The following is a 12,262-nucleotide window of genomic DNA, read 5'->3' on the forward strand; positions in this document are numbered from 1 at the left end:
CTCACACCCGTCCCTCCTATTCTCCTATTGGTCTTTACTGTAAAGCTGTCAATCTGTGCCAAAAATAATCCCGAAAATGCTGCGGGTAGCTCACGCTGAGAGGAACGGAGAGAGAGAGAGAGAGAGAGAGAGACACAGGTGGACTTCTGTACATTGGCTTTATATATAGAAAGAGGGAATGAAGTGAAAGGGGGGTGAAAGCTCAGTCTGCCTCTAACAGGAGCAGTGTGTGTGTGTGTGTGTGTGTGTGTGTGTGTGTGTGTGTGTGTGTGTGTGTGTGTGTGTGTGTGTGTGTGTGTGTGTGTGTGTGTGTGTGTGTGTGTGTGTGTGTGTGTGTGTGTGTGTGTGTGTGTGTGTGTGTGTGTGTGTGAAGTCAGAGACAGAGAGAGGACGGGAACGCATCTCCCCAATCTGTAATCTTTAATGATTATCGATAAAACCAGTGTCTGGCACGAAGCACGGGTGTTGTAAGCATAAAGGCCAGTATGAAGTCATATTTAATGCAGCTCGGCGTGTCATGAATATGTATGGAGTGCGTGCGGCTGTATTATACATCAGTATTTCTGTATCTCTTCCCATAGAGCCATAAAAACCCAGAGTGCAGCCGTTCCTTTGAGATATACTGCAGCTGCACAGCAATCACACATAAAAGCTGCCTCCTTTATGCTGCAGCACATCACAAATATGTATATGTTGGCAAAAAAATCATTTCTCAATGTTTCCCTATTTCCCCCGACACGTGCATGTTAATAAAACAAAAGGGTTAACGGTGCGTTTAAGTGCAGAATGAGCTGTGGAGGGGCTGATTTACTCAGAAGGCGGCAGGAGGAGACCAGTCTGAGCCAAATGAGACCAATACGACTGTCAGCTTCACACACACACACACACACACACACACACGTACGAGAAACCAAGGTTGGCCGTAAACAAGCCGCCAAGTGTTGTGACCCTGACCCCTCTTTGTTAATGGTGAGCATGCAGAGGGGTCCAGTCCATAACCCCTCTGACAGAGAGCATCACTCCTGCAGCTCTGCCTTCAACACGCCCACCGCCTGCATCCTCACACCCCTCTGCCTTTCCATGCACAGCACACACACACACACACACACACACACACACACACACACACACACACACACACACACACACACACACACACACACACACACACATACATACACAGTGTAGTGAAGTAAAATGTTAGAAAATGCATAAAATCACAAAGTTTACGGCCTCTAGCTGGGGCGGCTTAATGGAGATCTGAGCGCATTGGGCCCAAATGTGAGAGCGAGACCTCCGGAGCATCTGGACAATAATGTCTCTGCTGGACCTCCGGTGTATATTAATGAGTAATCCTGGTTTTAGTGTGATGCCATTAATGATTTTATTGCAGATTTGATGGCTGATTGTTAAGTGGAAAAGCCCACAAGCACAATATTCATAACTTAGTAAGCAGTTTCCGAGCTCCAAACTTGATCGCTCTCATCAAGAAATGATCACGGGGTTTTAGCCTTTACAGCCGCTGATTGGGAAGTTAGGAAGAGGATAAAAGAGGGCGAAGGACTAAAGGGAAACTGCTTTACTGCTGTGTGCCCATTTCTGGTAAAAGAGATCTGAATCCAAGAGAGGTAATCTGGATGAATAAAGTGGATAATCTGGAATATTTCAGCGCAAATCTGCATTAAAGCTCTTTATTATTCAAACTAATGAAGAGAGACATCATCAGAAGATTCCAGACTCCAGATTCTGCGGCGTCTTCACCATCACAAGGAGGCCAACAGACTGGAAACCTGGAAACTTAAAAACCTCTTCATTTATTCATTCAAACTTCTTATAACTAATCTTCAAAGAGTTTTATAAATAATGTAGCGCCCATTCTCAACACCCCTGCTGAGATTTAAAAGTACTGTTCAAATCATCCACACGGCTTTTTCTCTGCAAATCTACAAAAATTGCAGGCGGAAGGGAAAAACCAAAACAAACACAAACCTCACTTAGGCTCGTTTCATTTCCTCTGCGAGATAAAAACAAAACGGCGCTCCCCCATGCAGCCATCAGGCAGATTCTGAGCGAGCCGTCCGCAGCTGGAAGCTCAGCGATGGCGGCTGATTAGCACACAGAATCCCTCCCAAAAGACGGAATTTCAATTAGGAACATGTCCAATAACTGATGTGCGGAACTGTGTTTGATTTTGTGGAAAAGGCCTAGGGAGGGAGCGTTATCATAGATGGAGTATCGCACGACGAGGCTCCTGCTGTGGTGACACACTGTATGTGTTTGTCTGATAAGCTGTTTTTATGATTTACCTGTTTGAAACTCGTCCAAAAAACCTCTTTAGGTCGGTGCTGAGAGAGAGAGAGAGAGAGAGAGAGAGAGAGAGAGATAGAGAGAGAGAGAGAGAGAGAGAGAGAGAGCTACCTGAGAGTCAGCTCTTGTGTGCACCTTGCCTCTAGTTAGTGACCAGAGGATGAGCAGGCACAAAGCTTTCCTGGAGGACATGTGTGTGTGTATCTGCCATCTGTGTTTAATCCATTCAGGAAACACACTCCCTGCCCGCCCTCCCCCCCTGCTCAATGCCCATCTGAGTCAGGTGAGTGTGTGTATGTGTGTGTGTGTTCGCCTTAGACCCGACTGACGCACAGATCTCACGTCCCAGACTGACCTTGGACTGGCATCTTTACGTCTGCTGCTTGGCGGCGTCCCATTAGCTATTCTTAGTTGTGTCCGTGCTCTTGTTTGGGAGCAGATCCATCAGAGTAAAACGCCACACATCCTCCCCAAAGGCTTTAATAAAATGGGCCTGCTGGCTGCGGGCATCACTGGAAGCACAGAAGACAAATCACTCCCGATCATAAACAACACAGTGGTGCTGGTGCAACTCGAAAACTATCTCCAGGGGGGGCTGGGGGGGAGGGGAGGGGGAGCTGACTGGTGGAAGCGTCTCTCCAGGAGCTGTGATGGAGCCGCCGCCTCTCTCCTCACTCCGTCTCTCAGTAGTTACTTCTTTAAAGCCTTATTTACACAAACAAAATATCACTTTCCTGTTTTCTGCCTGGGAGAGTGTCTGCATGTGGAGATCAGTGCCCGTCACCGCCACGCCGCTGGACTGTCAGCCGCTGAGAGGCTCCACTCCTCTCCTCTGAGCGGAGTGTGCACTCACCAGCGTTATTACAAGAGGATGGAATGATACGTTTCCCCCTCTCTGTGTCTCCTGACACAACTCCAGACATGTTCCCTTCCAATGGGACAAAGTGTAGTCTACTCTTTCACTTTAGCTGCCTGATAGTAGAAGGTGCAATCTATTTGATACACCTAAGCCGTGTCCCATTAGGATGTGGTCATTCATTACACTAATGAACCTGTGTGTGTCTCCAGCTGCATTACAACCTGGAGCTGTGGGGCTTTAGAGGTAAAACCATCCAAATGTAAACACAAACAATCACACCAGAGGATAGGAAGCTTATTTAAAGCTGTTTAATACATCTCTAACATTAGACAACACATGTTTATTATGTACGTATGTTATTTGTCCAATCATCACATTAACATCATCACAAACTCTCTGTTATTCAGTCTCATTACACCTTTATGTTGTGTTGTTTTGTAGTTATCCCCCCTACTTTTATTCTCTACTGAAGGAACATGTTAATCTATAGAATCCTAACATTCAACCCATCAAATAACAGCAGTGTTTTTGTTCCAAAGTCAATCTCAGCTCTCTCACTCAGTCAGTTGTGTTTGTTGCTTTATACAAACCTCCTCTCCTCTCCTCATCCTCCATCATCCAGAATCTTTCCATCGCCTTCCAGCGCCTTGTCTTGTCTTGGCTCACACCCTCCGTGTGCAAAGGTCCTAACTGCTAAATGTTCAACTCGCTTAATGTACACACACACACACACACACACACCTACACACACACACACGCTCAGTGCCAACAAGCTGCAGGGAGCCAGATATTAGCAAACAGCCAAAAGGAAAGGAGCGCTGAAGCGTATTGTGATCACGACCTTTGGCTGCCAGAAGCCTTCATGTGTTCCAGAGCTCTGAGCTGTGCAAAGGAAAGCACAGAGTTCCATATGGACTCTAAAAGCTCCTTTCTCCAATCCTCCTGATTTCCATCTTTTAACTCAAATGGAAGACGGGACTAATCCTTCTCTGTCTCCAAACACGCTCCACTCTCTGGTCTTTACGTTTCCCTTTCAACTCCACGTATAGAAACCGCTCTGATGCTGCGTGGAGAGGCTGAAGGCAGCTAAGATGTTTTTGTTATTTCCTGAAAAGTTGCCATTTTAGAGTTGACTCTCCCTCTCTCCCTCTTCCCAGCTCTGACTTAATGGGATTTGACACAGTTTTGATTGAATACCAACGCAGAGTTTTTTCAGTCTGGCAGCCTGACGCTTTGAAAACGAGCCAGTCGGGAAAATAACAAGAAACACTGCAACAGACGACGCTCCCTCCCCGTGTCATTAAATCATAATGTTCTGTCATTGTGTTTCCAGACTGCGCGTTAGAGAGACGCAGCAGCCGATACGAGAACTCCTCTCTGAACTTATCCTGAGGCTGCTGACCTCTGACCTTTAACTTTCACCTCAGCAATCCATAAAGCCCAAATCACATCATTCCTATCCTGTCCCCTTAAGCTATAGACACTAAATTCCCCTTATTCTCTGCTCTTTTGTAACAAACAATAGCTGCAATTACAGGTTTTTGCAGAATGTTTCACTCTTTACTGGACTGGGTGACATTTCTGATGCAACAGTCTGTGGTGACGCTGTTGTGTTGTGTGAGATTGCATCATGGTGACAGGTTGCTTTCAATGTTTCTGTCCATGAGGAGAGCGAGCGACATCACAGCACTCTAGAGTCTAACAAGCCTCACTATCTGTATCAGAGTGCACACGTGTACCTAATAAACTGGTACCTCCCTGTACAGGCGCATTATATGGCAGCTAAAAGCTTTATAAGTGTCACTATGTCTCGCTTTCTTGCTTGCAGGCTGAGTCCCTCCTGCTCTGATGGGGATGTGGATGTGCGCGCAGGCAGAAGTTGGTTTGGGTAACAAGCGTGTGTGTGTGTATGTGTGTGTGTGTGTGCGTGTGTGTGAGAGAGTCGGTGTGCCTGAGCCCAGTCAGTCCGTGGGAGGGGTCTGCCAAAGCTTCCCCTCTAATTAACCAGGGAGCAGCAGCAGCAGCAGCAGCCGGGGAGGCGAGCAGCCGCAGACCGGGAGAGAGAGAGAGAGAGAGAGAGACTCGACTCACCGCGATCCTTCTATTCATAATCGATCATCGGAGTGAATTAGATGGGAATTAGATGTATTTGCGTGTCGCGTGTTTGCTCGTAACGGATGGAGTGTTTTTGCGCGATCCTACAGAAGCCAAACAAGAAAGTCCACCTTTAATAGTCTTAAGTCTGGTGAGCGTTGATGTGTGTGATGGGAATCCAATTAAGAGTTGCTTAGCTGTACTTTAGAATGCTTGCGCTGCAGCCCAGAGGCGCGGTATAGATTTCTGCGGGATCCACCTTCCTTCTACAAATACTTCAGACAAAAAGAGCCACGCAGCAGTAAACAACGCAAATTATGAAAGTTCCCGTAAATCTGCCGCCTGTGTTTGGCTTTACGCGTCTGCAGCCCTGAGACTGCCCACGTTCTTCCCCGCCAGAGCCGAGGCGCATGGAAACCCAACCCAGTCTCCAATGGCTGATCTGGAACTGTTTTACTTTGATCAGCTGGGCAGGCGACCGGAGCCCGCTGACGCCCCGGCGCTGGTGGCTCTGAATAACAGAAGTGTGCCGGATCCGTGGACTGAGATCCGGGAGAAGTCGGTGGATCGCGGCGCGGCGGAGATTTCCGAACCCTGGGCAGAGATCCGGAGAGCCCTGCGAGCTCTGCGCCCGGAGACGGAGACGGAGACGGAGACATGTTTCACCTGCAAACACCAGGAGGAGGAGGATGGTCAGGGTGGTGGTGAGGGTGAGGATGAGGATGATGATGTCCGACTGATAGGGAGCAGTCCACAAAGCTGCAGACTGACTCACAGCTCCTCCAGCGAACTGTGCGAGGAGGAGGAAGAGGAGGAGGAGGATGAGGAGGAGGATGAGGTTTTTGAGGGGAGGGAAGCGGAGGTAGAGGAGGATGAAGAGGAAGAGGAGGACATCCCGGAACTTTTCTTGTTGTCCGACGACGACCTGTCCACCGACGGCTCCGGGAAGTCTGTGGATTACGGCTTCATCATTGCCGTCACTTGCCTGGTGACCGGCATCTCCCTGGTCGCCATCTCCTACGCGGTGCCCCGGGAGGTCCGCGTGGACCCGGACAGCGTGTCCGCCCGGGAGATGGAGCGTCTGGAGCGGGAGAAGGCGCGGGTGGGCGCGCACCTGGACCGGTGCGTCATAGCGGGGCTGTGCCTGCTCACCCTGGGCGGCGTGCTGCTCTCCACCCTGCTCATGGTGTCCATGTGGAAAGGGGAGATGATCCGGAGGAGGGCCTTTGCTTATTCCAAACACGCCGCCAAGTTGTACGGCTCCATCAACCTGAGAGCCGGATCCAGCCCGACCCGGGGATCCAACACACACCTGTCTGCGGCTGAGGAGGATTTCGAGGTGCTGAGCTGAACTTATGGACCAGACAAACTCACAAAGTCCTCAGAAACTCTTCACCCCCGCTGTTGTAATCAAGTTGAATGCTTTTTCTTGTTACTTTTCAGTGGACATGGACGTCTTATCTCTTTTATGAAGTCGTTTTCTGTCTCTCTAACTTACTCCTGTCTTCTCTAAACAAACCTGCCACCATAGTGAGATTAGTTGTGTTCCAAATACATCCAAATGGTTTTGTTGTATACAAGTGTGACTCTTTTTTTATTCTGACCTCATTTGACTTCTCACAATCTCACAGCTGTCAGACTTTCACTGTGAGGAATGACATTAAGTCTTTAATAAGTCTTTAATATGACCTAATAATGGACAGAGATGCTTATTTATGATGGGACTTTGTCACTCCTAGCTGTAAAACTGTGGTTAACTACAGACTTGTATGTGTGTGTGTGTGTGTGTGTGTTTTTAAACATAAACCACAAAGTGAACTCCATCTTCTCTTCACTCTGCTGGTGTGTTTTGGCTGCAGTATAATGATGCTGGTCAGTGAATTCATTTATTTTGAAGGTCCCTCACAGTCACAGTGGAGAACAATAATGATCCAGGCCTGATGCGGTTGCCAAGGTTCCCCCCTATTTGTCAAAAACAAACAATCAAATGAAGCTGTGCGGACTTGTTTTAAATTAACAACTGCACACGACTCAATATTGGAACTCCAAAGGAATTCTGTCTCCCTAACTGTGACACACACCCAAGTGATGTTTGTGTTTGCGCCGATTTGCTTAAGTGTCTCTCTGCAAACAGCAATAACACAGGCAGAGTAATTAGATTGTGTGGTTGAGCACCGACGTCTTGGAGGAAGGTGGGGTGTGTGTGTGTGTGTGTGTGTGTGTGTGTGTGTGTGGAGGGGGGGTGCTCATTTTACGCCATATACTCTTGGGGTTTCAACGCAAACGTTCAAAAAGCAAATTCACACACACAAAGAAGGAAGAGGAGAGAGAGAGAGAGAGAGAGAGGGCGTGAGAGAGACAGATAGAGGACTAGAAAATCAACACACCCCCCGGGGAGAAGCTCTCTGGGTAATTGGTTGATGCTTAATTGCTGGCGGGAGGCCCACAAATCAGCGGGGGGGTGATGCTGCATACTTAAAAAAATCAACCGCTTCAATCCAGACGGCTTCAGCCTGCCGTGGAAAACAAACCCATTCCAGTTGTAAACGCTGGAATCTAAACGTTATCGGAGGTAGAGAAGCGATGGCTGAGCTCCTCACACACGCACACACACACACACACACACACACACACACACAAGACGCTATGCAGGAACAATTGTCGCCTCCCTGCTAATGGCGTCTAACAGAAAGCGGTGCTGGGTAATTGCGAAGCAGGATCACATTATCCTCCACGCGACCTTCACTCAACTATTACCTCATAAATGTAATTAAATATGTCCCATCGTCTGACCTCTTAATGAAATAACGTGGTTTCTAATGTTAATCTGTCCTCCTTTGATGGGCGATTCTAAGGGAAGGACAGACAGAGAGCAGTGGACTGTGTGTTCCTGTGTGTTCCTGTGTGTTCCTGTGTGTTCCTGCTCGAGTGTTATCAGCTTTACACACTCCTCTCCACTGTTGCCTCTGACTTAATAGGTAATCATTTCGTAAACTTGCTTCAGCTGAACTCAATTCAACTTTGCAGAGGCTTTAACATTCAGATTGTGCGGCAGGAGAGACGACACACACACACACACACGTGACGGCTGGCACTCAAACACAACCTGCACAGGATTCTGGGTCCACTGGGGCAAATATTTGTCCAGACGTCGTTCACTCCACCTGCTCCGGTTTGGTATTGATTAAGTTTTAGTCTGGAAGGAAGTTAGGCCGCCCGCTTCAGATCTGAGGGTTCCACACTGAAACCTGAGCGCTGCCTCTTAACCTCGCTGGTATAAATGACCGTATGGGACTGATTACACACACTTACATTCATAATCTGCAAAAAAAACAAGATTGTGAGGCATAAAGCGGCAAAACTATCCAGTATAACACAACAAAAGCAACGATTTGACAACAATAAAGCTAATTTTGAATAAACAGAACCTTTTGTTCACTCGTGTCTCGTGACCTCGTGTTTTAGCCACATGGGAGAAGAACTGAATAGGATGAAGCTGATCATGCCGAGCTCCTGTTATTGCTCCCTGGGGACAAACTTTGAATTCTTACTGTGACGCTTGACATCACGGCTTCACTAAGCATGAAATATTAGAGCAGGAGAGAAAATAATAGTGAGAATGAATGACAGGAAGACACATCTGGGGGAAAGGAAAAAGGCTTTAATTTGAATGAATTAACAGTGTAGTCATCCTCAAAAGCTGATTAAACCAAAGCTTTGAAGAGTAAATGTGTATTACATTTATCTCTCCATAATGTGTTTGTAAAAGGCACATATTTTATATCACCATTGAGAGTGTGGAGGTGTTATTATCTCAGTGGAACGCTCCAGAACTCACTGAAACTCTCTGATAAAGCTGAAAATATCTCAACCTAACATCACAGTGTCCACGTTTGGCAAGAAACCGTGGGAATAACCACAAATAATGTCCCTGGAATTAAAAGGTGTGATGTCAGCTCCAACATTATATTGTTTTAAGGTGTGTTCTCTCCTCTTCTTGGATGGAAGCTACCATGTGGGCAGGAAGGGTTCGAGCTTCCTGTCTTTCCACAGGCATTATTAGTCATGAGAAGGGGGCCGGGACACTGCAGCAGCTTTAATTGGTGTTTGTGTTTGTTTTTGCCAAGGGACTCTCCCAGACACACAAAATCAAAGCTAGAACAACACATACTGTACATCCACACACACACACACACACATACACACACACACACACAACCACAAATGACCCAGGAACCACAAGCACTGTCAATCGTTGGTGCTCTAAAGAACACACATACGTACAGAGCAACACAATGTGAATCATCTCTGCCGCACTCAGCTCTGCCTCTTAGAACAACACACACCACACACACACACACACACACACACACACACACACACACACACACTCTTAGCCTGTGGCCCCCGCCCCTTCCCTCCGCCTCCATGAATGGAGTTAGTCAGAGTAATCATTCAGGGCAGCTGGCAGCAGGAAATGGAATTGGATTGCTGGAGGGGTCACTCGGGGTCAAGAGCTGGGGTGTGGCTGTGGACACTGGGGAGCAGGAAGTAGAAAAGGCACTGCGGTGGGGCTTTACATCAGCGTGTGGCAACCCCTTATCATCAGCTGTCAAAACCACTCATCCCAGTGAGTGACAGCGGAGCCACAGCAGCGTACGGAGCAGAGAGGAGACGACTAAACCTCCCGGTATCGCTCAGCTTTACATTCTTTCTTCTCCCGGCTTGTTAAATTAGAAGTAAGATCATGTCTCCAGGTTTAAATGCCTTTCTTGAACTCTTGCCTTGTGTTAATGACTTATTCAATAATGATTCTTGCTACTTGGATTGTTGCATAGCAACGGCAGGCAGACTCAGTCACGGCGCCAAGAAAGCAGCGATTGAACAGAGCTGCAACTAAGGAAAAAAAAAAAAAAAGGAGAAGTAGAGGAACAACATGGAAATAAAAGTCACTTTATTCATCAGGCGGCTTAGATGTGTGGAAACCTGACTCCAATTTAAAGTGACAATGCCTCCTTCAGTCTGGGCTTTGAAGCGCCTGTAGGCTGCATCTTAACCTGGCACCTGGAGGGAGAAGTTCACTGTTCAGAGCTCTTCAACCACCACTTCCTGTCTGATAAACCATTTAACTTAGATGAATTAAATGTCAGCAGGGTGTGCAGGTGCAGGCGATTGCTCATCCTGCGCACACTCAACCATCAGCCGGTCACTTCCTGTCCTTTGTATGTGGTCATTAAGTGATCCATGTGAGCAGCGCCCACATACTCGTGTCCATTTTTCTTTTTTTTTTTCCTGGCATCGTGGCCGTCGAAGAAAAGCAGAAGGGACACCATAACCATAGAAACAGGGTCAGCCTGTTGCTACGGAGAGATGCCTGTGTGCCATGGCGAGGCAGCGTGTAAGCCAGTTAGAGATGCGCTTCTTTTGCTTCACCACTGTAGAGGCAGTTGTGGTGTGTGTGGGCAAACTTCCCTTTGGCTTACAGGAGTGTAAGAGGGCTTTGAGCTGCACCCCCTTTGTATCGACGTGTCAGGTGCCTACTGACAAACATTCCAATGCAGAGAAGTGCAGATAACATTCCCTCTGCCAACCTTCACTCTGTTCACATCAGATGAGGTTTACAGCGCTGAGGCCGCCTGGAATGCTGAACAGAATCTATCCACTGTAGTCTCTCAGCAAAGTGCAGCGTTTTCATCCATCACTTTGTCCTGCATGCAGGTATACAACCTGCTGAGGAATCTTACAGAAAAAGAGGAAACAACAAGTCGAGTTCAGTAAATTTATGCTTTATACAGAGAGAAATGTTTCTGGTAAGATTTGACAACAGGATCCACAAAGTCAAGGAACAAATTAAGGACTAACTCCTCATTAAAGATAATTAGATTCATTATTTTAGCGGTCAAAGTCACAAATATCCATGAACTCAACATTACACACTTGTTCATTTTTACAGAATCTAGGCAGTCCATTTGTTATTGTTGCTATATTATCATTGAGTGTACTTATTTATGCTATAACTTAGCACTAGTTAGTCACTCATTTTATGCACCTTATCCTAATGTGTTACCATCTTTATTTATCACATACAAAATGTACAGAAAAAATGACCTTTGTGGAATTAATCAGGGGATTTTTCACAACAAAATAAACAAAATGTTGAACATCTTTCTGCTGCATGTACAGTATCAACCACAGAAATGTAGAATAATGCATAGAAAGCAAGCAAAATCAAATGGATGGGAGCAGTGGAGCGTTCACAGTGATATGCATGCATTAAAGTCACATGGATCTCTGTGGATGTGAGAGCGGGCTTATATAGTAGATGTATGTTTGATCAACTTGGCGTGTCTCCAAATGCTCCCCTTGCTCTAATATCTACTCAGTGAATCTAAAAATGTGTCAAGCTTGGACACGTGAGCGTCTGTAAGCATCTCCGAGAGAAATGATGGAGCCTCTCACTTTGGAATTCCACTGAATGGATATTTCAGCACTTGCAGGGCTGAAGTGAAGGAGGAAGGCAAATTAATCTCACAGCAGGACAGCTTTGCTTACCTCGCCGCTGATTTATGCTGCAGTTTATCCTGCGTGCCAGGTTTTCATATCTGTACAGATACCTGAGTGAGGAACATAAAGGGTTTGTGCAGAATACTAATTGAATTGAATTTGTCTCTCAGACTCAAGCTGGAGCTAGAGCCGAACCTTCACGGGGGTCTGATGTGGTTTTCCTGTTCGGTGACTGACTAAGTGGAGACTTTCTGGGAGACAAACAGAGACAAAAGCCTTGGAGGGCTTTATTTGTATTAAATCAATTGAGTGCAGTCTTTCAGTATCAAACCCAGCAAGACTCGTTTTTTTATAACCATTGATTCGTCTGTTTTGTTTCTGTTGCTCTGTCGCAATCAATACCTTTATATTTCAACCTGTAGAATGTGACAAAGTCTGAGGCTTCTGTTGTCCACAGATGGGAGTGTGTTCAATCAGAGCCGGTATATAGTTTTTGCT

At 46.7% G+C, this 12,262-nt stretch overlaps 1 protein-coding gene across 1 annotated transcript; it reads left to right on the plus strand.

Moving 5' to 3' along the window:
• Positions 1–3,890: 3,890 nt before the first annotated feature.
• Positions 3,891–6,975, plus strand: LOC142989752 (uncharacterized). Its single transcript, XM_076139422.1, has one exon. The coding sequence runs from the start codon at positions 5,694–5,696 to the stop codon at positions 6,609–6,611; it is 918 nt and encodes a 305-aa protein (XP_075995537.1). The 5' UTR covers positions 3,891–5,693; the 3' UTR covers positions 6,612–6,975.
• The last annotated feature ends 5,287 nt before the right edge of the window (positions 6,976–12,262 follow it).

Source organism: Genypterus blacodes, unplaced genomic scaffold, assembly GCF_046128005.1.
Source record: "Genypterus blacodes isolate CSIRO-AG114 ecotype Tasmania unplaced genomic scaffold, CSIRO-AGI_Gbla_v1 ptg000438l_1, whole genome shotgun sequence".
Classification (NCBI taxonomy): Eukaryota; Metazoa; Chordata; class Actinopteri; order Ophidiiformes; family Ophidiidae; genus Genypterus; species Genypterus blacodes.

Coding starts and splice junctions, on each gene's coding strand:
- LOC142989752 (XM_076139422.1), top strand. CDS start 5,694: ATGGCTGATCTGGAACTGTTTTACTTTGATCAGCTGGGCAGGCGACCG.